At 40.2% G+C, this 26,664-nt stretch overlaps 1 protein-coding gene across 1 annotated transcript in view; it reads left to right on the forward strand.

Moving 5' to 3' along the window:
- The first annotated feature begins 3,826 nt into the window (after positions 1-3,826).
- Positions 3,827-26,664, forward strand: part of LOC126470340 (ribitol-5-phosphate xylosyltransferase 1-like) — a 40,701-nt gene continuing 17,863 nt past the window's right edge. The window contains exons 1-2 of the mRNA XM_050098128.1: positions 3,827-4,021; positions 8,000-8,543. Of these exons, the coding sequence (XP_049954085.1) occupies positions 3,919-4,021; positions 8,000-8,543 (647 nt within the window). The 5' untranslated portion in view covers positions 3,827-3,918. The remainder of the gene's footprint in view (positions 4,022-7,999; positions 8,544-26,664) is intronic.

Here is a 26,664-nt window from a genome sequence, read left to right on the forward strand (position 1 = left end):
TACTTGCATGATGCTGAGCAAGATCCTCAGAGCTGTCTCCAATAGAACATGTTTTGGACCAGTGTGGATGTCAACTCCAACCCAGTGCCAGTATTTAGGATATCAGAGACTAGTTACAACGTTTGTGAGCCACTTTACCTCGGCAGAGGATACAACGACTTCATGACACTTTTCTCCACAGAATCATTGCATGCATCCAAGCCAGAGGGGGGGAACGTCATAAAGTAGGCTCATGTTACCAGATTTGTTGTGAATTTGATTCAATTTGGTAACCCCTGAAATAACATCCCATACTCTCTCAACCTGTGAAGTTTCATTTCGTGTCCCCCTCCCCTTCTGGGTGCTCCACTTTTTTTGTCAGGCTGTGTACCTGCAACGACGTCCAGACTGCTGTTACAAATATGGTTTGATACTCAGTAAATTGACATTGTAATTCTGTCAGAGACAGCAAAGGACTTGGAAGAGCAGTTGAATGGAATGGACAGTGTCTTGAAAGGAGGATATAAGATGAACATCAACAAAAGCAAAACAAGGATAATGGAATGTAGTCTAATTAAGTCAGGTGATGCTGAGGGAATTAGATTAGGAAATGAGGCACTTAAAGTAGTAAAGGAGTTTTGCTATTTGGGGAGCAAAATAACTGATGATGGTCGAAGTAGAGAGGATATAAAATGTAGGCTGGCAATGGCAAGGAAAGCGTTTCTGAAGAAGAGAAATTTGTTAACATCCAGTATTGATTTAAGTGTCAGGAAGTCATTTCTGAAAGTATTCGTATGGAGTGTAGCCATATATGGAAGTGAAACATGGACGATAAATAGTTTGGACAAGAAGAGAATAGAAGCTTTCGAAATGTGGTGCTACAGAAGAATACTGAAGATTAGATGGGTAGATCACATAACTAATGAGGAAGTATTGAATAGGATTAGGGAGAAGAGAAGTTTGTGGCACAACTTGACCAGAAGAAGAGATCGGTTGGTAGGACATGTTCTGAGGCATCAAGGGCTCACCAATTTAGTATTGGAGGGCAGCGTGGAGGGTAAAAATCGTAGAGGGAGACCAAGAGATGAATACACTAAGCAGATTCAGAAGGATGTAGGTTGCAGTAGGTACTGGGAGATGAAAAAGCTTGCACAGGATAGAGTAGCATGGAGAGCTGCATCAAACCAGTCTCAGGACTGAAGACCACAACAACAACAACAACTCAGTAAATTCGTAGTTCGTTCACTAAACGACTTTGTGGAACAGTATCGAATGCCTTTTGGAGTCAAGGAACATCACATCAACATGGGCTCCTTTGTTTATCGCATATTGGATCACATGGACAGATAGTCAGAGGTGGGTTTTGCAAGATTTTTTGTGTAAGCAATAATTGTAGAGGAGATTTTCGTTCTCCAAAATGGTGAGAGCATAATACATGTTCCATAACAAAGAAGAATGTGTAACTACGTGATTCTTTGGAACTGTATGTCTTAATCTGCTTCTAATTCCGACATTCTACCAACAAAAAGTATCCTATATAATAACGAAGACCTCGTTTTTGGAACCTCCTGATAGGATGACGAAAGATAAAAATCACGTTACTAGAAGGGCGAGTGGAGAAAACCGGCAGTCTCCCCATGTGGACGATAAACAACGAAAAAAGGCATAGTAGCACCAGCTCTTCCAACACCCTGGTGTTGCGTTGATAGTATCGTCTTTTGCAGTACAAAAATTATTATAGTATCGTAAAAGGGGTATAACTAACTTGGAAAGCAGGCGAAAATCTGGGGGGGGGGGGGGGGGGGGAAGGAATCAATTTATAAATATCGAAGAATAAAGTGGCACAAAACTAAGAGTCTCGAAGATGACAAGGATTCCAGAATATTACAAAATATCTTTAATACAGGATACTTACCAGTTGCTAGAACACATGGATGGACTTGCGGTCTAACTGGCTGCAGATAACAATGCAGCCAGGAAAAGGCGCCCATTCACTGGCTGACCATAGCTGCTGTCAACAAAAGTCCAACATGATTTGTGAGTCCACAATAAGAATTGGCAAACTACAAGAAGTTAAGTAGTGCAAGCCAGGAAACGAAAGATGCATTATGAAGAAAAAAAAGTAACAGCGACTGACTTGCCAGGATGTAAATGGAATCCTCTTAGAGAAACATCATTCCTCACCATTTACACCCTCACATAGCTGTCATCTACAGAGCCATGTTCACAATGATAGTGCTAAGTGAAACACTGATAATAATGAGCACACACTTTACGTTTATTGTGTTTAAATTAGGTCTTTGTCATGGTTATGAGAGTATTTTGCTGTTTAGTTTTTAGATAAATTGCACGAAACATGTAAATTTCAATTTTTCTAACAAACGCTTTTCATATTATGTGTTTCTTTGAATTATAATTCCTTGTAGTTTTGATAAAGCGATGTACTAAGCAATCATCAAAATAAATTATTGTTACAATTATTATATTAACTTTTTAATAGATTTTATTATTTTATTAAAATCATAGGTTTCTGTGACATTTTGGAAGTGAGAGTGAGGGCAAGATATAATTGAGGGGGGGGGGAGGGGGAGAGGCAGTAGCAAACTAGAATCCCTTTCCCCACACCCAGGTAAAAGGACGTTGCAGCCGATAACTGAAATATTGGAAATGGTAGATATAGACAGGGAAACGCCAGAAAGGAAGAGAAATGCAGAACTTGAGTCAGACACAGGATTTGCGCAAGGGAGAGAGAAAAGTGAAGCAGAGAGTCAAGCCAGGGTCAGTTTAAGACACAAGCGACACAATCCTCCACTTGGGGTGCCAAACTGAGAGAGGCATCAGATGTGCCACAGCAGTTAAGTTTTCTATCGGAACATATCATAATTAGTAACAGATGCTTGAGGCATCAAGGTAAGGAGAAAACCATGGGCGCCCAAGTGAATCATTTGTATACAATGCAATTCACAGTTAGTAGTGAAAATTAACATGGATTAAAGTGTGCAAGAGAAAAGGAGGTAGAGGGAAGGGCGCCAAATGGTAAGTAAATTGTGTGGATAAATGGGGCGAAGATTCGAGTAGAGCTCAGTGGCATGTTTTTGTGGCTTTCTTGCAAAAGCAGTAAGAGGCGCAGGGTATGGTCCCAGTAAATTCCTCCTCCCTCCCCTCCTGACTCAAGGCAGGTGATGTGCCTGTACAGTCATTTGCAGCTGAGTGAACAATATGTTCTTCCCCACAGATGCTAGTCATATTTTGTCACTGAGATCCTGCATAGCACTAAGTATGGCTCTCCTGAACCCTTCATTTCCATATTCACATGATATTCGTGGAATCCTAAACAACACAAGCAGCAATATATACATAAAATAAAGATTAAGAAGATACAAAAGCATGAAATCCATTATTTTAAAACGAGTGAGCCGGGCGAAAGTAAGTTAGCTTTCGATATCAGGAGACGATGAGGCCGCCAAAACTTCCTTTCCAAGAAACTGTGACGTGACGTGACGTGATGGTCCGTTGGTGGCTTGTGTGAATGCTGCCATTTAAATTGTACAGTGGAATGTTTTGACGTAATGTGACGGTCAGTGTGAATTGGGTTTAACTCCTAGATTAGCAGACGACACAGTCGGCCCACCAGCGTTCATGCAATAACCTTCTTCCTAAGTAAACTTGACTTCGACGTCCCGCTCTGTTCCGTTGACAGCGTATGTGAACTCCACCACTTGATTTTCCGTTCCTGTACGTCAAGTGTGAATCGACGTTAATCGTACTAACAGCTTCGTAAGCAACATTCGACCATAGATCAATATCTGTGGTGGAAGTTGTCAACAGCATCCATTGTCATCTTTGGTTGTTTTTGTTTTTCGCGCTTTGATTGAAAAACAAATCTGATACATATAAAGAGAAAAATGAAACTGTTAGTAACTGACGGCATAGTAAGAAATGAAACGATTTTGCCGATATTTAATGGTTTCTTCGTGTGTTGTTTATGTGGTTGTCACCCTGATAGCTGTGTACAAACTATACTGTGTGGTTGGTGACAAAGGTACGTTACTGTATTTTTCTTTGTTTCTCACTATCTCACAGCTGTGTTCCTGGACAACAAAGAGAATGTTTTTTCTGTGCTGGCTGTGTACCAGTTTTTCATTTAAGTTGCATTTCTTCACACAAATGGAGTTAGATAATAATTTAGTTTCATCGGCTCTTGTGACGTGAAAGTTTGTTTATATCAATCTTGTGAAGTATTATTGATCAACGGGTACGTATGGATAGAGGAACTGGTAATACGGATTGAGGAAGGGTATCTTTGTCCAACCTGATGCATGGTGTTAATGGTTCAAGGCTGTACAGTTTCCTTTGAGCCTCAGAACATTCCATATTCCTGACATACCTTTCATTTCGTACTGCCTCTGCAGCTTAACATCATTAGTGATGAAAATTAGTAGATATGTAGGAAGGATTAATAGTACCATTGGAAATTCATGCGTTAATGCCAAATAGTGAGCACAACTCTTTAGACGAGAACAGAAACATTGAGAGACTCCAGACGTGATTGTAAATGACAAAGTGAACGTTCTAGATTAGGCTACCGATACAGTTTGTTAATTAATTGTGAAAATAAAGCAGACTTTTTGCAAATGACGTGCATTATTTACACTTTCGTTACACATCAAACAGGCAGGTCGTGTTATACATAGTTTGGTGAAAGAATTGAATCGTCAATAAGCAAGGTCTTCATCTTTGTGTGTGCCTGTTGAAAACTGAACACTTCTGCATTTTGGTGAATTAGTGTTGTAAGTGGTACTACATTTACTCTGTTAAAATTCTAGAAATAAACATGAACTCTTATGCATGTGTGTGGAAACGAACACCCCTGCTGTCACACTGAAAGCATTGAGAATAGATAATTATGTAATCAACTTGTATGTCTTAATAATCAGAGAAAAACTTCTGCATGAAAGGAATATGCCCTTACTCTCAGTATCAATAAAGGAGCTATCGTAATGTAGGACAAAGCTATAGGATAGGACCAAAATAAAAGGAGCAAATCAGATGATGCTGACTATAATGGTAGATAGTAATATTGCAATATGGAGTAAAGCTTTTCCTCTTTGTTACCATCCTTGTAGCTGAACAAATGCAATGATACTGCACATGAATTTATCCAATGCTAGGTTGTCATGGATTTGAGACTGAGGAGAATTGAGGTATCTAACAGGGAAATGTTTCTTATTCCACACCAGCAGCAAATGCAAGTGATTGCTTTCTCTATCAGTACTCCATTTAACACTACACTTTTCTGTATCTAATTTCGTGCTCATGTTTCTCTTGAAGAGTGTTTGAATTTGTTAAGCAATCTCCGCCATTGAACATTTGAGTGGTCATAGAGCCAATGTCCCACAAGTTGACTAACTGAGAACTTCATACAACCAGAGCATGTATGTTTTCTAAGTTTCTAAGTGCAGGGTACAGCACACCTTTTAGGGCATTACAGAAGTGCCCGATTCCACCCGTCTGCTTTGACCCATGATGTCATCAATATGACGGAAACAGCTAGTTCCAGTGAATACAATATGTGACAATGATGTCACTACATACACACACCACCAAACATGAACAAAAATAAAAATGATGCAATAATGTTTCACTACAAAAATAAAATGAAACTAATGGGACAGCTGTGGAAAATTGGGGGTTAAGAGCAGGGACAAGCTAAAAACATAACAATAACAAAAATACACTGCAACATCCTAAAACAAATAATATAAAAAAAAATTTTAGTCACAACATTCCGCTACACCAACAAAACCACAGGAATTGGACATCTCCCTTTATCTATAGCTATTGATACCAAAAAACCAATACTTACATCTCTGAAAGGTGGAATTAGACGTTTCCCTTGACTTCAATTGCAGCTTCGATATAAAAAAACCCAACACCTACAACTCCAAAAAGTGGAGCCAAAACCCCAACAACCCAAATACCCCATATCACAATTACTTTAGAATAAAGCCAAAACAAAAATTACTGACAGAAGCCTCCGGTAGTACCACCTGTACTTTCTGCACAACAAATACTGAACTAATCAGACCTAACAATCATACCAAACACATAAACAGAAAAAAAGCCTTAGTAACTCCCTGAATACACTTCCACAACCCACATTACTGCACCAACTACCTAAACTATGAACTGTGTTAGCACAATGACAACCAAAACTCAAATGAACCCAATACCACCTGTTATACTCAGCACATCCACCACCAGAGGACACCATCAAATACAACAACATCACATCTACAAACACAACCAACTCAAAAACACAGTGCCATAGTAATGTCACTCCACAACATTATTACATCCCGGATCAAAACAGATGGGTGGACACTTCCATTGAACTTTTCTTAGTGCAGAAAATGAACTTTTCTTTGTAGTTGTTCTCTGGACCCCTGTTGTTGGAGACATTGCATTGTGGCAAGAGTATAATGATTTGCACTATTGTAGCAACTTCCCAGTAATTGGCTACATATTTTTATTGAAGATAAATGCACGTCTTCTGCCAGATACGTATGTGAGGAGAATGGGAACTCCAACAGTCCAGTTGCAAAACAGCACACATTCTACTTTAGAGTGAAATATTTATTTTGGAAATGACACACAGGCTGTAGCTAAGCCTGTTCTTTGTGATACTGCTTCTTCTGTGAATAGTAGTTCAGCAACTTACACTTCTGTGATATTTGGAAACTGGGAGAGAAGTACTGCTAGAATTTAAGCTCTGAAGATGAGTTGTGATGATAACTCAGTGAGTAACATGATCATGACCAGACAGGCAGCCTGATTTGAGCTCCTGCCCAGCACACACTTCTGGTGTGCTAGGAAATTGTAAAGATGGTGATAAACTGAGTTTTGACTGCAGTATGTGGTTTTACATTGTTACAAAAAAAACAAAGGTTTGTGAATGTGTCACCAGCATTATTTATTTTGCTGAGTGTTATTCATGTCACCCAGCAACATGGAGTAGTATACTGCAGTTATCGTATTTCTGTCAAGAAGGAAGTTAGGAACAGTGCAGTTTTTGAAACCCGGTACACAGTTGCAAAATCTTTGCTTGCTGACAATCGAGTTTGGATTTTGATTTCTATCCTACTTACTCTTCATTCTGCATGCGTCATCTTGTTCCCTGGGTTGCAGTAAGGGTGACATTTTGTGGAGCAGGTGGCAATTTTATTAACAATAACCTCTCATGTTGCTGCAAAATAAATGGCAACTGCTATCATATGTATTTCCTGTTTTTCTTTCTGAGGATATAAAGAATCAACCTTCCAGACATATGACAGTGCCCAAAACATTCACAAAGAATGGCCCAAGTACTCACAACAATTATGCAAGCCTATCATTTAAATTCTGCATGTTCATTTCCTTAAGCAACATGATTACTGGTACATTTTTTGAACCAATCAAATACATAATAGACTAAACAACACTCTTGAACTGTGATCACACTCTGGTCAAAATCTCAGATGATTTGACCCATTTTTTGACAGCAAAGTGGGTAATATGAAATTGTGTGAAACAAGTGGATATGTATCCGATAGTTGCTCATTGCACCACTTATGAGGGGTTAGAAACTGAAAGATATGAAATTAATCTTACCCTCCATATGGTCCTGTATAAGTACTAGGAGCACACGAATCTGCTTACTGATAACTCAGACTCCACATTTTAAGCTTTGCGTATATTAATATGGCTCCTGTGCAGTGTAATATAACTAGCTGTAGTCAACCATAATGAACATGTTTATTATTATTTTCTGTGGACATAGGGTGACTAGTGGTTGGAATTACAGCTTGGCAAGATGGTAGTAATTCAGTGATGATTTTGTACACTTTTGATTTAGTAAGTACTGCTTTTAGATTTTTGGTCACCACTACTACTACTACTACTGCTACTACTACTACTACTACTAATAATAATAATAATAATAATAATAATACTGTTTTAAATTATGATGTTCATTTTTCAGAAAGTGATGGCATTTCCCAACTGCATTATCCTGGCATGAATACTCATATCTCCAAAACAGAGTACTTGAAAATCAATTTGAACAGTGAGACAACAGATAAAAGAAGTAATGTGGAAATTTGGGGAAAAGCTGCTATAGCAAAATATCTGTGGCATCACGTTTTGGATGGAAAAGTTGAAAATGGAGAAGGTGGTTTAGTTGAGACAGGTTTCAAAATACTGCATGGCATCAACTTTACGTATCGATATGGACCAGGTGTTATACAAACTACAGTGCCTAGTGATGTGGAAAAACTTGTGCTAGTGTTAAATGGTCGCTCAGAAGAGAAAATTAACGTTGCAAAGCAGTGGTTAGATTATGTTCCTCTTTACAAAAAACTGACCCACATTGCAGTTGTGTTATTAGGAGATGAAGGTTGTAGTAATGATTGGCTCCTTCCATATATGAAGTCCAGAGGAGGAAGAATTGATGTTGCCTTTCTGGTGTATGATTCACCGCTGATCGATAATGTCCAGTTTTATCAGTGGCCTCTTGGAGTTGCGATGTAAGTAATTATAGTACAGTTATTGATGCAAATATAAAATTTAATAATTATTAACCAACTATACAAATAATGCTGTAACTACTAGTTGCTTTCAGTTCTGTGCTTATATGTACTTATTTTTTTAAGCAAAATGTGCAAGTTAAGAAGTACAAGAGATTAGAATTATTGCTCTCTGTTGGGAGATTAATATTTTCACAAGTATTTCATTTGATGTTGAACATGGGTGTTGTTTGATTTATTGGTAGCCTATGTTTCTCAGATGATGACAAGAATTGATTATTGATTTGAAAGAAAAACTTTTTTGCAAACTGAAAAATTAATGTGGAGGGAATCAATTTTTTTTGTGCGTAATGGAGAAGTGATAGAATGTTACATCAGTGGAACCTCAATATCTCAGGGAGTTCTTTTCTTTCTTCTTCTTCTTCTTCTTCTTCTTCTTCTTCTTCTTCGCAGATTGATTGCTTAGGACCACTCGAAATCAACATTTATTGGCCTTCCTCTTCACCCAGTATTCCTTCATATGCAACGAATGGGCTAGTTTTCATTGGGCAGACCACATATGTTGGTTAGTTTTTCTCTCTCCTCCTCAAAACCCAGTGTGTTTGTGATTTTTCTGATTTCATTTCTGTCATGCACATTTGGAGACCCTAATTCTCCCAGGTATTTTTCCATCTGTTTGTACCAGTTCAGTCTTGTAGTTTTTGTTCTTTAAAAATGTATGAATTTTGTGCATTAATCTGTTTGAGTCCATTGTTTCTAAATGCCCCATGAATTGGATTGTTCTCATGCACATTTTGTCCGTTATTTTGGAGATACTTTTATATATTTCTGCATTGGATTTCGGATAGTGCACACCATCTTTATTTCTTGGTCCTAGGATTTTCCTCATTATTTTAAGTTCTTTCACTTTTATTAATTCCCCTTTTAGTGTTCTGTGTTGAAGATTTAGTGTCTCAGATGTGTAGAGAGCTTTGGGTTTAATTACTGTTGTGTAGTGTCTTATTTTGCAGTTCCAGGAGAGACACTCTTTGTTGTAAATGTTTATTGTTAACTGAAACACCGTCGCTATTTTCTGGACTCTTGATCTGACAGATTTCTTTTCATTACAATTTTCTGCAATCCATTCACCTAAATATTTTAATTCTTTTACTGGAGAGATGTAGTTATTACCAATTTTGAGATCAGAATGTGCATCTTTGATGTCAGTCATATATATATATATATATATGACTGACATCAAAGATGCACAGATATATATATATATATATATATATTTTCAAATGAAATTTATAATTCTATTTTTGCTGCCTGCTCTTATAATTCCAGCTGTTTCTGTGCATCGGTAATGTCTTGTGGGATCAGTGCCTTGTCGACAGCAAATGCTAAACAGTCTAATTATATGCCCTTACGTTTTGGTCCCAGTCTGTGTGCTGGTGCAACTGCTTTTCTCCATTCCCGAACAACTTTTTCAAACCACAATTGAAGAGAACTGGGGACAGCCCTTGTCATACTCCTGTGTCTATTTCAAATTCTGTGCTCAATTCTCCCATAAATTTTACTTTGGATTTGGTCTCCATGAGTGTTTCTTTTATGATGTTTGTTGTCTTTTGATCTAGTCCATCAAATAGGGATTCGCAGTCTACACTGTCGTATGCTTTTTCTAAATTGACATACGTGATGACATAACTTTTGTTTGAAATACTATGCAAATATTTTCAGAAATATGATTTTTTTCCCCTGTAGGAGATACGTCTGCCGAAGGTGGCTTGATAAATATCCAGGTAGCAGTGATTGAACAAGTTTATTTATCCAAGATTAATAGCACGTCTACTCTGACGTTGACGGAAACAAAACATAAAATAAGTCATTTCTTGAAACAGATCAATAATACTTCTAGCAAATGAAGGCTGATTAGATTATTATTGAGCCTAACTTCATTAAGCACATTTTATAGAACTCAAAGTCCTGTAGAATTCTCATTGTTAAAACAAAATCTGAATGAGCAAAATTTAAGTCCCTAACAGACAAAAATTGTCTTAAGTGCAGTGTGTAGCCATTTGAAAGTTAAACAGGAATAAATTTACAGGTCCAGAAGTCTGTCACAAGAACAGAGTCCTCTTCTTATTCGGCAAGGAGGCTGTGAAAACCCGTAAGTCCACAGCTGGCAGCTTCCGAGGTCATGAAGTCAGATGTGAGTCGTAGCAATATAATGAAGGCAGCTGTTGAATGAGAATTCTGATTGATGGAGTCTTCGCAGAACCAGCACCTGGCCTAAAAAATTCACTCAGAACAAACTGGTTTACGCTAAATACCACTTGGTGCTAGGGTACAGCTGGGTCTATTTTCAATATTGTGTCTTACAGAAGAGAATATGTCCGTGTGGCCCATGGCCCATAATGGAGCTTGAGTTGCCTCCTGGAGGATGGCTGGAGCATGATTGTCCATCTTTTAGAAAATTGTCGCCTGTTTGTTAGGCATCCCTCTCCACTCCCACCACTTGCTGGGGCAATTGGAGGGGATGATGTCTACATCCATTGGTGAGGGTCCTGACGATGTGGAACTGAAGAAGGCCTCTGCCGTGAGCTAGCCACCAGCACTGTTTGAGATGACATGGTAGTGTCTAGTGTGGAAACAACGGGTGGCTCTGTCTCTGGAACAAAAGATAGTGATAGGATCTCGGTGTTGGGAAAAGGACCATGGCATCGTATTCGTTTCCATGTTTGTGGCACAGTTTGGCATCCTAAGTGTCGCCTGAGCCATGGGCCTGACTAGTTACTTGGAAATTATGGCCGGAAACCAGTGTTAGGCATCCATTACTAAGAACAGGGGCCAAAATTGAATCCTTAAATGAAAAATGGTGGCAGCTAGACCTCTGAGTAATGGGCTATGAACTAGGGGGGGGGGGGGGGGGAGTGAAGGATAGAAAGTTGGGACCAATAAGAAGTTTCTCAGCAGGAGCCAAGCTGTCCTGTGATGTTGACCTGTAGGATGCCAGAGAAAGGATGAGAGCTTTGTCCAGAGGATGGCGATGGTGAAGTTTAGACTTTTGGGTTTTAACAGTATATACGAATTGTTCCACTAGTCCATTTGAGGCAGGGTGAAAGGATGCTGTGTGAATGAGGGCAAAGCCATTTTTGTCACAGAAGGTGGAGAATTCCGCAGATGCTAATTCGCGACAATTGTTTGTGACAGTGGTGTCAGAAACTCCTTTAATGGAAAAAAAATATAAGATGGGTTTGAATAATTTTGACTAGTTGATGTGACAGACATTAGGGAAACATATAGGAACCTGCTGCCAGTGTCTATTGCAATGAGCCAAGTGTGGCCCAAGAAAGTCCCATGAAATCCAAATGAAGCCTCGACCAAGGACTGCAATAGTCTAGTCAAGGGAAGACAGAGCTTTGAGGGGTGGCATACATGCTCTGGCACATGATGCAAGAGGATACCATTTGAGTAACAGCAGTGTCTATGCCACATCAATAGACATGGTGGCGGGTCAGACAATTAGTGAGCACAAAGCCCCAGCACCTAACATGGAGAAGAGTCAAAACGTGCTGCTGGAAAACTGCAGGGATGACCACCCAGGTGCAGCCATTTTGATGGCCAGCTGTGGCACACCAGGCAGAGGATCTCTCTGAGGGTTGGGCCCTCTGTGGTGTGGCGTGCGATGAGTTTGGCATCCAGTAGGAAATTGGCCATAGCTTCTTCCGCAACGATGTTGAGGTGCAAACACATTTGGGGAATCTTTGTCGAACGCTGGGTCTTGATCCAAGGGTACGCTCAGACCAGAAATTCTTGACCATGGAGCCAGTCTAGGAGAGACATGAGGAGATTTCCCAAGGCAACATGGAAGATGGCGGCCAGGCACTCGATCTGGTATTTGTGGGTGTGCTTTATCTGCTGGCGTAGAATCAACATCTGGGCAGATGGATCGACTGGTTCCATCACACTGTCATCAATGTTATAATGGGCATATTGTCAACTGCAAAACACATGCAAGCAGTGACTACCTGGACCAGAGCACACCTGTGAGCCAGCTGTGAACACAAAACCTCATTGCCAACTGATATGTCCTCCGATGGTGGCAGAAAAAATATTCCATTAGCAATGATTGAACAAGTTTATTTATCAAAGTTTAATAGCATGTCTACTCTGATGTGGATTGAAACAAAACCTAAAATAACAATATTATACAAAGGATGGAGTTATACTCACCATATAGAGAAGACTCTGAGTTGCCGACAGGCATGATGGAAAGACTGGCATACGATTTAGCTTTCAGCCAAAATCCTTCTTCTGAAGTAGAAAGCACGCGCGCGCGCACACACACACACACACACACACACACACACACACACACACATATATGATCAGTGTCTTTTTCCACTGTGGCCAGACTGAGTCATAATTGCACCTAATGGGACAGCAATTCTAAGAAGGAGGGGTAAAGAGGTGAGGAAGTGGGGGGGGGGGGGGGGAAGATAACGGGATGGGGTGGGAGAAGGTGTAGTGCTGCTTGTTGAAGTGTGCAGGGATGTTGTGGGGACAGGGTATGGCTGCTGGGTGCAGTTGGGAGGATTGGGGGGAGGGGATGGAAAAGGGGAAAAGCACTAGTTAGTGGATTTGGTGGGAGCAGAGAAGGAAATAGGTGTGGAGGACAGGGACTAGTGAAGGTTGAGGCGGATATATTCTACGATCCCCTAACTCCTGACCTCATCTTTTGCTAGTCCATGTTCCCCTTCCCTGCTCCCCCTCCAGCATAACACAGGTTTCTATTCCAATACCCCTACGAGTCCTTTTCCCCTTCCCTCCTCCTCTCCTTTTCCACTCCCCATCCCCAGCCCCCAAATGTCCCAACGGCACCTAACAGCCCTTCCCTACACTCGCCATATCCCTGCATGCTCCCACAAGCAGCACTCCACTTTCTCCCACCCTACCCTGCTGTACCCCCCCTTCTCCCCCCCCCCCCTCTCGACCCTATGCCTTGCTTTACCCCACCACCATATTGGGTAAAATTCTGGAATTGGGCCAGTGGCATACTTACGTGTTTTTTTGCAGGAATATTGTCAGTGTTTGGTGTGCAGTATGATGGGAACAAGTGAAGGTGTGTCAGCTGTTTGTGTTATGCAACCAGTGAGAGAGCAGCAGGCAGATGGTGTGTGGCAATGTAATACTTTGGAAGACAGGGTGAAACATTGCTGTAAATGGGGATTATAAATTTAATTGCTCCTTGTTTGAGTTACTGTTGTTTAAACTGTGCCAGAATCTGCAAACCAAGGACAGTGTTGCAACCCATGATATATTCAAAAAAGCAGTGAAATATTTCTTTGCTCTATGTTGCTACGCAATCAATCTGTGTGAGCACAATGAGTAAGTGCATCAATGTTTTTTAATTAAATTATGGGAGGAGGTAGGTGAATCAATGTTTTTCATTAGATCTTGGGAGAAGGTGGGTGAATCAATGTTTTTTTTTTTTTAATTAAATCATTGGAGGAGGTTGGTGGATCAATGTTTTTTAGTTAAATTATCAGAGGAGGCAGGTGCATCAATAATGTTTGTTAATATGAACATACATTGATCCACTTCTCTTCACCCATGATTTAATTAAAAAACATTGATCCACTTACTCAGTGAGCTCACACAGACCCCGATTGCGTTCTCATTTCATGACCATGTTTGATACATTTTAATATTAAGTCCCATAGTGCTCAGAGCCATACATTTTAATATCTCTGCAACTAATCCACGAGACATGCAGCAACGTCAATCCACTTTATAGTGCTCACTGCCATAATCACAAAACTTTCTCTTGAAATTCACCAGCACACCAAAAAACAGGAAGCAAGACGATGGTCTCAATTTTGGTGCTAGAAATACATTCCCTCTCTTCTCGCCCCTCATTAGTTATGCCAAAGAATCATCCCATTGGCTATGCAAAACTGTCGTGTTACCAACCTATGAGCAGTAGCTAAGCATTGCTTTAACCTCCGCTAACCCTGATCTAAACTTTAGCCCCAGATTGCTGCGTCCATGAGGCACAGTTATACAGTTATGACTCTGTCCAGCCACATCAGCCAGAAACAGTGTGTGAGCTGTGCTTCTGTGTGTGTGTTTGGGGGGGGGGGGGGGGGGTGCGCACCTTAGAAGAAGGCCATATTTAGCTGAAAGCTAAAATGTATAGTAGTGTCTCCTCTATAAGCTGGGAATCCATCCTTTTCATAGTGTTGTTGTTAATCCACCCTGGACTTTCCATTGATTGGAAACAAAATAAGTCGCTTCTTGAAATAGAACAGTAATATTACAGGTAGATGAAGGTAAGTTAGATTGTCACTGAGCCTAAGTTCATTTAAGACACACTTTATGGAAATCAGAGTCCAGTATGACGCTTAGTGTTAAATTACAAACAGAATTAACAGAATTTAAGTCCCGTAGGTAGCAAAATTGTTAAAGTCTGGCATTTAGCTGTTTGAAAGCTAAACAGGAATAAATTTATCAGTCCACAATTCTGCCACGATGACAGTGTCCCTGTCTTCTTTGTCACGGAGGCCACGAACACTCTTTAGGTCCACTGCTGGCCACTCCTGGGGTCACAAAGTGAGATGTGAATGGGAGCAACATCATGGGGGTGGCTCTTGAGTGAGACTCCTGGTTGATGGAATCCTTGCAGAAATGGCGCCTGGCCCAGGAAACTCACTTGGAGTGAATGAGCCTTGTCTGGATAGACCACTGCCTTACATACTACTCGTCACTAGGATATAGCTGGCCTTGCAGAAGAGAATAGCTCTATGCGGCCTGTAGCGTCACTTAACCTTGTGGATGGTCAGAGCATGGCCATCTAAGTTCAGGAAAATTCTCCCCTGTTTGTTAGGCATCTTCGAAGAACTGATGTGATAGTGGTTGCCGACACTACAGGTGTGAAGCATTGATACAGCAGTAAGGTGACTGTATTAACATTACGCAAAGACCATAGGTTACAGAGCTGTTCATACCAATAGTGATTTTGTCAACTGTTCATAATATACAGACTGTAATCTACAATTTTTGAGCCAGTAGAGGCTAGTGTTTTTTTTTTAAGTTGGATATGATAGACAGATGTGACTTGGAGACATTAGCAATGCAAGAGATGGTGCCGTCTGGGATTTCCACTAATCCAGTGGACTAAGGGTATTTGCTTTGAAACTGGGATCTGATGGATCAGTTTTCCCCTAATCACCTAAAGTTAGCCGTCAGTGAGATTCGAAATGATTGGCGAATTAGTGTTCCACATTTGTTAGGCTAGCTTGAAGATTTAGAGATTTTCCAGAGAATTACTGTTAGCAGAAGGAATGGATGATAAATGGGACTGTATGCATTATACCTACATATACATCCATACTCCGCAAGCCACCTGACGATGTGTGGCGGAGGGTACCTTGAGTACTTCTATCAGTTCTCCCTTCTATTCCAGTCTCGTATTGTTCATGGAAAGAAAGATTGTTGGTATGCCTCTGTGTGGGCTCTAATCTCTCTGATTTTATCCTCATGGTCTCTTTGTGAGATATACCTAGGAGGGAGCAATATACTGCTTGACTCCTCAGTGAAGGTATGTTCTCGAAACTTCAACAAAAGCCCGTATCAAGCTGCTGAGTGTCTCTCTTGCAGAGTCTTCCAGTGGAGTTTACCTATCATCTCCGTAATGCTTTCGTGATTACTATATACTCCTGTAACGAAGCACAGTGCTCTCCATTGGATCTTCTCTATCTCTTCTATCAACCCTATCTGGTACGGGTCCCACACCGGTGAGCAGTATTCAAGCAGTGAGTGAACAAGAGTACTGTAACCTACTTCCTTTGTTTTCAGACTGCATTTCCTTAGGATTCTTCCAATGAATCTCAGTCTGGCATCTGCTTTACCGACAATTAATTTTATATGGTCATTCCATTTTAAATCACTGCTAATGTCTACTCCCAGATAATTTATGGAATCAACTGCTTCCAGATGCTGACGTGCTGTATTGTAGCTAAATGATAGAGGATCTTTCTTTCTATGTATTCGCAGCACATTACACTTGTCTACATTGAGATTCAATTTTCATTCCCTGCACCATGCGTCAATTTGTTGCAGATCCTCCTGCATTTCAGTACAGTTTTCCATTGCTACAACCTCTCAATATACTACAGCATCATCCGCAAAAAGCCTCAGTGAACTTCCAATGTTATCCACAATGTTAGTGTGGTGTGCGTACTGTAAGACCTTCGGTACACACACCATCAGATTATTTGACTGGTCGCTCTAGCGAAGTAGGTGAGTGTCAGCAGTATGTCTCGGGGTCTTATCGTGGTGTGTTTATCTTCTGCCGTGAGGTCAGATGATAGAAATGCCACTTGCACGCTTAGAGTAGCAGATTGACGGTGACCAACTTTAAACAGAACTTGATTAATTTTCACACACATTTATTAAAATAATAACAAGCATAAAAATAACTTAACTTGGTTCTGGATGCTATTTACAATTGACAATCTGAAGTTCCTTTGGTTTTGGTATGTTAATCTTATTCTCACATATCTCTGATACTTGACAAAAGTGTCTATACATTTATCTTCATGGCTATGTACAGGAATATGATAATCTTATTAGGCGCAGACTGAAACTTGCCTATAGACTAATGCAGACTGACTAATCGGAGGTCTCGTGCGTTCATGTATCACTGCGTGAGTGTGATCCGCGAGGAGAAAAGGTTCTATGTTAGCAGCAATCTCATTGGCTGCGTTGCATATTAATATGCGGATCGGCGGAAGTAGAATTTGGTCCGTCTTTATGGCAGCGCCATCTCTTAGAGCAGAGACGGACGAGTGCTGCGTCTGTGCTGTTGTGCTTAGCGGGGCGCGCTCTAGTGGGAAAGTTGTGTACGCGCTGACTATGCAGAACTATGTACACAACACTTAGCAATGGTTCTACGACACTCCCCTCATTCCCCTGCGGCACATCTGAAATCACTCTTACTTCGCAAGACTTCTCTCCATTGAGGATGACATGCTATGTTCTGTTATCTAAGAAATCTTCAATCCAATCACACAATTGGTCCGATAGTCCATATGCTCTTACTTTGTTCATTAAATGACTGTGAGGAACTATAACAAACGCCTTGTGGAAGTCAAGAAACATGGCATCTACCTCGCAACCTGTGTCTTTGGCCCTCTGAGTCTAGTGGACGAATAGCGCGAGCTGGGTTTCACACGATCGTCTTTTTCGAAACCCTACAGCGTAGATTTTTAGCCTCCAGAAAAGTCATTATACTCGAACATAATACATGTTCCAAAATTCTACAGCTGATCGATGTTAGGGATATAGGTCTATAGTTCTGCACGTCTGTTTGACATCCCTTCTAGAAGACGGGGATGACCTGTGCCCCTTTCCATTATTTTGGAACGCTAAGCTCCTCTAGAGCCCTATGGTACATCGCTGCAAGAAGGGGGGCAAGTTCCTTCGTGTACTCTGTGTAAAATTCAATTGGTATCCCATCAGATCCAGCGGCCTTCTCTTTTGAGTGATTTTAATTGTTTTTCTCTCTCTCTGTCATCTATTTCAATACCTACCATTTTGTCATCTGTGCGCCAATGTAGAGAAGGAGCTACAGTGCAGTCTTCCTCTGTGAAACAGCTTTGGAAAAAGACATTTAGTATTTCGGCCTTTAGTCTGTCATCCTCTGTTTCATCACCATTTTGGTCACAGAGTGTCGGGACATTTTGTTTTGATCCACCTACCACTTTGACATTAGACCAAAATTTCTTAGGATTTTTTTCCAAGTCAGTACATAGAACTTTACTTCCGAATTCGCTGAATGCCTCTCCCATAGCCCTCCTCACATTACATTTCGCTTCGTGTAATTTTTGCTTGTCTGCAAGGCTTTGGCTATGTTTATGCTTGCTGTGAAGTTCCCTTTGCTTCTGTAGCAGTTTTCTAACTCAGTTGTTGTACCACAGTGGTTCTTTTCCATCTCTTATGATCTTGCTTGGCACATATTCATCTAATGCATATTGTACGATGGTTTTGAACTTTGTCCACTGATCCTCAACACTATCTTTACTTGAGATAAAACTTTTGTGTTGAGCCATCAAATACTCTGAAATCTGCTTTTTGTCACTTTTGCTAAACAGAAAAATCTTCCTACCTTTTTTTTAAATATTTCTATTTACGGCTGAAATCACCAATGCTGTAACCGCCATTTCCCTGAGGGGCTCCATCACCTGCCTGACACTGGAGCTCCCAATTACTAATAAACCCCTCCCTCTGTGTGCCTGCTAGGACCTTGCTGAAGGAGTGGCCACATGTCCACTCACAGGCAGAGCAGGCGATGCCACATGGCCAGCCTCCACATTGACCCTCCGCCTCGTGCGACGCGAACGCCGCTGAACCTGCCACTCCCCTTGGTAGAGGGTAGCCCAACCATGCCCGCTACCTGTGAAGATGTCTCAACAGCAGGGACCGTGGGTGAAGCATGCAACACCTGGGGTGTACCATGCGGTGCACCAGGCTCCCCACTGCCGCTACACTCCGAGGCAGCAGCCTGAAGACCGCGGCCGTCAGCACGTTCAGCTGTTCACAAACAGTGGTCAGCTCCTCCTGCGTCCGTACACAGCAATCATTCTGCAAGTCAAGTCTTTTTAGTTGAAAATCTTCAATGTTTAAACAGTTTTTGTGTTGCCTGGACCTTGAAAAATCTAGGCGTCCGTTGGCAGTGTCCCTGGGTGTTGGTTGTGGGGTCATGGTCATTCTGGGACTGAGGCACTGTTTGATATTGTTGTGTCTTACGTTGGAAGTTAATGATTCAGAGAAATCAAGGAAATTATTCTTCTAGTACAAAAAGCTTCGAGATTTGCCAGTGCATTTTCATGTGTGAACATGAATATCTGGTCAGTTGTTGTAGGCAACAGTTGCAGCTTAGTATGTGAGTAAGTGATTATTCAACAGCAGACCTCACATTAGATCATGCATAGATCTGCCTGATGTGATGGTGAGATAACAGTTTCCTGATTTCTCTCTTGTGCTGTCTTGCGGTGCCTTGTTTGACCTAAGAATATAGTAAACTGTCCTGTTTTATGATGTAGTCTCATTTTCTCCAAGTAATCCAAGGGTGTTAGCTGCTACCAACCTGAATGTAAATCCAGTGTGTTAACTACTGTGTCACCTCACGTGGTAGCTTACAGAACTCAACAATGTTGTCACTTTTGTTGCATTTTTATTGCTGCTGCATGGTAGGCAGAAATAATTTGTTTCTGTATTTAACGATAGCTACATATTGAAAACCTTTTTTTTATATTTAGCATTAGCTATGTGTATTTCTTCAAAAGTGTGTCCCTGATAATCACATAGAGTTTACCGCTACTGTACAGTGTGCCAATTGAGACTTACTTGTGTGTTCTTTACATTTATTCGCTATTCTCAGCCTGTAACATCAATCTCATTGTTCCTGGTCTCTCTACTATGAGATGTAGTTTGTTCTTTCTGTAACCACTTTTGAAAGTTACCAATCTTTTTTTATTTAGAAACCTAATATCTGGTGCCTCTTCGCACAGAATTCTGTTATAATGTGTTTCTATTATCTCTAATTCTTCCTCCTTCCCTGTCAGATACTTCCCAGGATTTTCTGGCCAATACTTAGAATCTAAAATCATAGTGCACTCAGACAAATCGGAATCATCTCCTTGAAGCAGTCACTTTCCAACAACTTTTTTCAGACATTTATAAAAATCAGATGACCTAACTGCAGAACTGCTTTTTGTGGAGCTCAGATCTATTGAATTTCATGATCTGTCTTCTTTTTCTTTCTGAAAGTGATGGATAAGGGCTTCAAAGTCTTGCAACACTGCAGAAACGGTGTGAAAGCTAGATGTAACCCTGTGAGTGCATAAAATTCTGTCAATTTTAGGAACCTGAAGATCCAGTTATGTAAAGTTAGTTCATAAAACTCCTGAAGTGGTTCACTGCTGCCACTCTGTTCACCATGTAACTGTTCACTGTTTAACTAGCCGACAATTCGAGGGAATGATTAACATGTTGCCAGGAAATAATATTAGGAAACTTTTCTTGCCTTAGGCTCCTTACACCTTTCTGCATGCCAAATTGCATGGCTGCACCATCAAAAGTTGTAGACAATAGATACACCTTTAAGTAATCTCTAGAGAGTCCTAAATCCTCAAAATGACTGAAGATTTTACAATTCCATTTGCAGCTACATCTGATAATTCTATTAACTATAGCAAAAGACTCTCTGGAGCTGAAAGTTTTGGAAGAACTACACATGTAATAACAATGAATATGGGTTAGTTGCTCACAGGTGCTTCTAGTGCAGATACATTATTCAGTGAATACTGTCTGCATTACATTGGCGAACAAAGGGTGACATAGACGTTATCTGTTAATTTGGTTAAAATTGCTGGTGGATAAATCATGTAGTAGTAGATTCTTTTTTAAGATTTTCCAGCAGCTAAAAGAAGAAAAAATATTTTATAGTGAGAGTGTTGTATCCTACCTACTCATCAAATATGGGGTGCCTAGGAAACCTGCTTTCTCAGATCAATTCAAGCAAATCATATTAATGAAGTTTATTGCAAAAGGAAGTGATTACAATACTTAACTTTGTGAAATACAGATGTGTCACAGGCAAAGGGTGACAGACAAAACAAGAAATCTCTTCAGTATAGACAATGCGACATAGTAGCAAGAAAGTGACTAGTCTTGATGCTCTTCTTGAACTCGCTGCTGTAGAACTCACAGAACTGGAAGTCTTCAAATGGACCGCGGCCAGTTGGGTGCAGCGCTTATGTTCTCTTTGTGTAGAGAGCACTGCCATCATGTTGTCGTCCTAGGGAGGAGTCTGTCAGCTTGCAATTGGCTGGACGCAATTGGCTATAAAATAGTCACTAGTAACCAGTAATGTGTTCAGTCAGGCACAGTGCAAATTATTGTGTGGAATGGTGTAAAGTGGCACTTTCTTACTGGTGTGATATCAGGGCAACACAGATGTTAGGAAGAGGTGCAGTGGCCCGCTCAAGTGATGTAAGACAGACTAACAGGCTGGCGGAATGTAAACTGTCTTGTAGATGGTGTGACATCATGTAATCATGACAGAGGGGTCACTCCCTCTACAAGCCAGTTTAATATTGAATTTTATTGCATACTAATGTTGTTGTTATAGTCTTCAGTCCGAAGACTGGTTTGATGCAGCTGTCAATGCAATTCTATGCTGTACAAGCCTCTTCATCTTCAAATAACTATGTCAACTTGCATCCTTGTAAATCTCCTTACTGTATTCATCTCTTGCTCTCCCTCTGCAATTTCTATCCCCCACACTTCTCTCTAATACTAGATTTGTGATCCTTCAATGTTTCAGTATGTGTCCAAGTGATCCCTTTTTCTAGCCAGGTTGTGACACAAATTTTTTTTCTCCCCAGTTATTTTCACTACCGCATCATTAGTTATGTGACCTACTCATTTAATATTCAAATTTCAATATCTTGTATTCTCTTCTTGTCTAAACTGTTTATCATTCATTTTTCACTTCCATACATACAGGGGATAGGCAAAATAATGTGAACACCTGTACTTGGAAAAGGTTTATTAATAAGGGGTTGGACCCCCATTTGCCTGTAATACAGCTGTGATTCTTCTTGGAACACTTCCATATAATGATTGTGTAGTCTCCAGTGGAATTTTATGCTACTCTTCGATCAGAACTTCTTCTAACTGATGTAGTGATGAGGAAGGTGTAAATCTGCTCCTGAGTCTGCACTCAAATACCGCTCGCAAGGGTTCAATAATAAGTCTGGGGACTGTGCTGGCTGGGGAAGACACTGCAGTTCAGTTGCATGTTCCTCGAATCGTGGGGGTGCACCTGATCACCTAAAATGTTCACATAATCATTGACTGTAACATGGCCTTTGAGAGTAATGATGGGACCAGCAGAATACCACGATGTGGCTGCCCACGCCATCACACTTCCACTTCCATGGTTAACCATTGGAATCAAACAGTCAGGACTGTAGCCTTCTTATGGAATTCCCCAGCTGTAAACCCAGCTCGATGTTGGAAATAATGAAAAGTCTTGTCAGACCATATGACGTGTTTCCACTGATCAGATGTCCAGGATTTATGCTCCAAACACCATGTTTTACTCTTCTTTGCATTGGTTGTCTTCACTAATGGTTTCGGTATAGCAACTCATCAATGAATATTCACTTTATGGAGTTCTCAGCCGACAGTGTCAATAGATACGGGGTCTTGATGATGGCTATTGACCTCTGCAGTCACTTTAGCTGCCATAGTTTTGTGTTGTTCTGACACAATTCATGTTAGCTACAATGATCTCTGCCATTTAGTTTTGATTCGCGTCGAATATTATGTTTACACAATGATGTTTTTCCATGTTTTGTGTAGGCTGTCATCACTGTTGAAACAGTTGCTCTTGAAATGTTCAATAAGTTGGCTGTCTTGGTTACTTATGCTCCAACTAATCAGGTCCCCACCATCTACCATCTTTGGAACCCTGTTAGGTCTATTATTGCACGTTGACCTCATCCTCTGACTGCAAGTATGAAGTGTGCACTACTTGTATACAACCCGCACTGATGTCTGGTCCATACTGAACGTAGACAGTCCAGCGTGACATGTGCCTTACCTGCTGTGTTGACCATCAAACACAACCATCTGATTACTACCACTGTTCACATTATTTTGCCTATCTCCTGTAGCTACACTCCATACAAACACTTTCAGAAAGGACTTCCCAACACTTACCTCTATATTTAATGTTACCAAATTTCTTCGCAAACACTTTTCTTGCCATTGTCAGTCAACATTTTATATCCTCTCTATGACAGCTATCATCAGTTATTTTTCTGCCAAAATAACAAAACTTATCTACTACTTTTAAGTGTCTCATTTCATAATCTAGATCCCTCAGCTGTCCCTGTTTTAATGCGAGTACCATCCATTATTTTTGTTTTACTTCTGCTGATGGTAATCTTATATTCTCCTTTCAAGCCACTGTACAGTCTGTTAAACTGCTCTTCCAAAATTTTTGCTGTCTCTTGACAGAATTACAGTGTTGTCAGCAGACCTTAAAGTTTTTTATTTCTTCTCCCTGAACTTTAATTATTACTCCAAATTTTTTTTGGTTTCCTTTAGTGCTTGCTCAATGTACAGATTGAATAACACTGGAATTGGCTACAACCTCTCACACTCCCTTCTCAACCACTGCTTCCTTTTCATGCCCCTCAACTTTTACAATTGCCGTCTGGTTTCTGTACAGGTTATATATAGCTTTTGCTCCCTCTATTTTACCTCTGATACCTTCAGGATTTTGAAGAGAGTACTTCAGTTGGCGTTGTCAAAAGCTTTCTCTAAATCTACAAATGCTATAAATGTAGATTTGTCTTTCTGTAACCTATCTTCTAAGATAAGTCTTAGGGTGAGTATTGCCTCACATTTCAGCATTTCTCCAGAAACCAAATTGATCTCTCCAGAGGTTGCCCTCTGCCAGTTTTTGCTTTCTTCTGTAAAGAATTTGTGTTAGTATTTTGCAGCTATGACTTATTAAACTGATAGTTCTGTAATATTCTCACCTGCTTTCATTGGAATTGGAATTATTACATTCTTCTTGAAGTCTGAGGGTGTTTCACCATTCTCATTCACGTTGCACACAAGTTGGAAGAGTTTTGTCATAGCTGGCTCTCCCAAGACTATAAGTAGCTCTGATGGAATTTTGTGTACTCCTGTGGCCTTGTTCCAACTTAGGTCTTTCAGTGTTCAGTCACATTTTTCTTGCAGTATAGTATTTCCCATCCCATCTTCTTTGTGTCCTCTTCCCTTTCTATAATATTGCTTTCAAGTTCATCTCCCTTATATAGACCCTCCATATACTCCTTCCATCTTTCAGCTTTCCCTTCTTTGCTTAGGACAGGTTTGCCATCTGAGTCGCTGATACTCATACAGGTGCTGCTCTTTTCTCCAAAGGTGTCTTTAATTTTCTTGTAGGTGGTGTCTATCTTTCCCCTTCTGAAATGTGCTTTATGTCCTTAGATTTGTCTTCTAGTCATTTCCGTGTAGCCATTTTGCACTTCCTGTCAGTCTCATTTTGTAGATTTGTATTTCCACTCAAATGCTTAATTTGCTGAATTTTTATGTTTTCACCTTTCATCAGTTAAATTCAGTGTCTCCTGTGTTATCCAAGGATTTGTACTAGGTCTTCTTGTTTTGCCTATTTGATCCTCTGCTGCCTTCAGTATTTCATCTCTCAAAGCTACCTATTTGTCTTCTTCAGTATTTGATTCCCCTGTTCTAGTCAATCATTGTGTAATGTGCCCTCTGAAACTCTCAGCCACCTCTGGTTCTTCCAACTTATCCAGGCCCCATCTGATTAATTTCCTACAACTCATAACCAGTAATTGTGGTCAGAGCCCACATCTGCATGGCCAGAGTCCACATCTGCCCCTGGAAATGTCTTACAATTTAAAATCTGGTTCCAAAATCTCTGTCTCACCATTATATAATCAGTCTGAAAGCTTCCGATGCCCCCAGGTCTCTTCTACATATACAACCTTCTTTACTGATTCTTAAACCGAATGTTAGTGATGATTAAACTATGCTCTGTGCAAAATTCTACCAAGCGGCTTCCTCTTTCATTCCTTTCCCCCAGCCCATATCCACCCATTATTTTTCCTTTTCTTCCTTTTCTACTATCGAATTCCAGTCCCCCATCACAGTTAAACTTTGGTCTCCCTTAATTATATGGACAATTTCTTTTATCTCATCATACCTTTCTTCAATCTTTTTAGCATCTGCAAAGCTAGTTCACTAATAAACTTGTAATCTGTGGTGGGTATGGGCTTCGTGTTTATCTTGGCTATGATAATGCCTTCACCTTGCTGTTCACAGAAACCCATATTCCTATTTTCTTAAGTCATTATTAAACCTACTTCTGCATTACCTCTATTTGACTTTGTATTTATAACCCTGTATTCACCTGACGAGAAGTCCTGTTCCTACTGCCACTGAACTTTGCGAAGCCCCCCTACATCTAACTTGAATTGTCCCTTTCCCCTTTTGAATACATACTAATATTTAATCATAGAAACAATGAAAATTTTTCTTTTTTATGAAGTATTTTTAAATTTTCTGAAGGTCTGGTGATTCAGTGCCCCACTTCACGGAAGTGCATTCTTAATGCATATCAGGGATTATTTGAGTTAAGGTATTGTTGTAATCTGTCTCTGATCCACAATTAATAGAAGTATATTAAAAAAGAAAAATGTTCTTTCCCATAGCAGGTCAGAGGCAGATTTAATGCTTACACCAGCCAATCAAAAGAACACTAATTTCAGTCGAATAACATATTTGGGTGCATTATCCAAAAAAGCAGGCAGATGTGTGAAGCCTAAAAACATTTTTCCAGCTTGTTTTATGCCTTCGGATCTATGTAGTAAACTCAGGTATAAGAAAAAGCTGTGGTAAATAAATAAAATGAAGTGGGTATATACTGCATTAGGGGCAGTGGTTGCCCTAAGAAATACATATGGCAAATCAATAGGTCATTTTGCAGAAGTTTGCAAGAACACCTTAACTTAAATAATCCTTGGTCCGCATTAACAACACACTTACCCAAAGTGGTGCACAGTGTCATAAAACCTTCAGAAAATTTAAAAATACTTCTTAAAAAATAAAAAAAATAAAAAACAAATTTTGAATATACAGGGTGGCGCACAAAATGTGTTACCATTTTGTTTTTGAATATAAACTTTATTGTCAATACAATCTGAAAGGAACATATACTACAATGAAGAGCTATCCATGGAGATTTGTTCTAACTCAGCACATGCTCAATATGTCCACCATTTCGTTTCCTAACTTCCTTCAAACAAACACTGAAGTTAGTGATTACCCTACGGCACATGTCTTCCGTAATTTCACTGCAAGCTTGAAGAATAAGTCTTCTGAGCTCCATTAAATCATGTGGACATTTCGGGAATTTTTTTTCCTGTAGGTACCCCCAAAGAAAAAAGTCACATGGATTGAGGTCTGGACTATTGGGGGGGCCAATTTTGTCCGTCATTGAAGCGACCTGGAAACCTAAGTGAAATGATCC

This window comes from Schistocerca serialis, chromosome 3 (genome assembly GCF_023864345.2).
Source record: "Schistocerca serialis cubense isolate TAMUIC-IGC-003099 chromosome 3, iqSchSeri2.2, whole genome shotgun sequence".
Taxonomy (NCBI): domain Eukaryota; kingdom Metazoa; phylum Arthropoda; class Insecta; order Orthoptera; family Acrididae; genus Schistocerca; species Schistocerca serialis.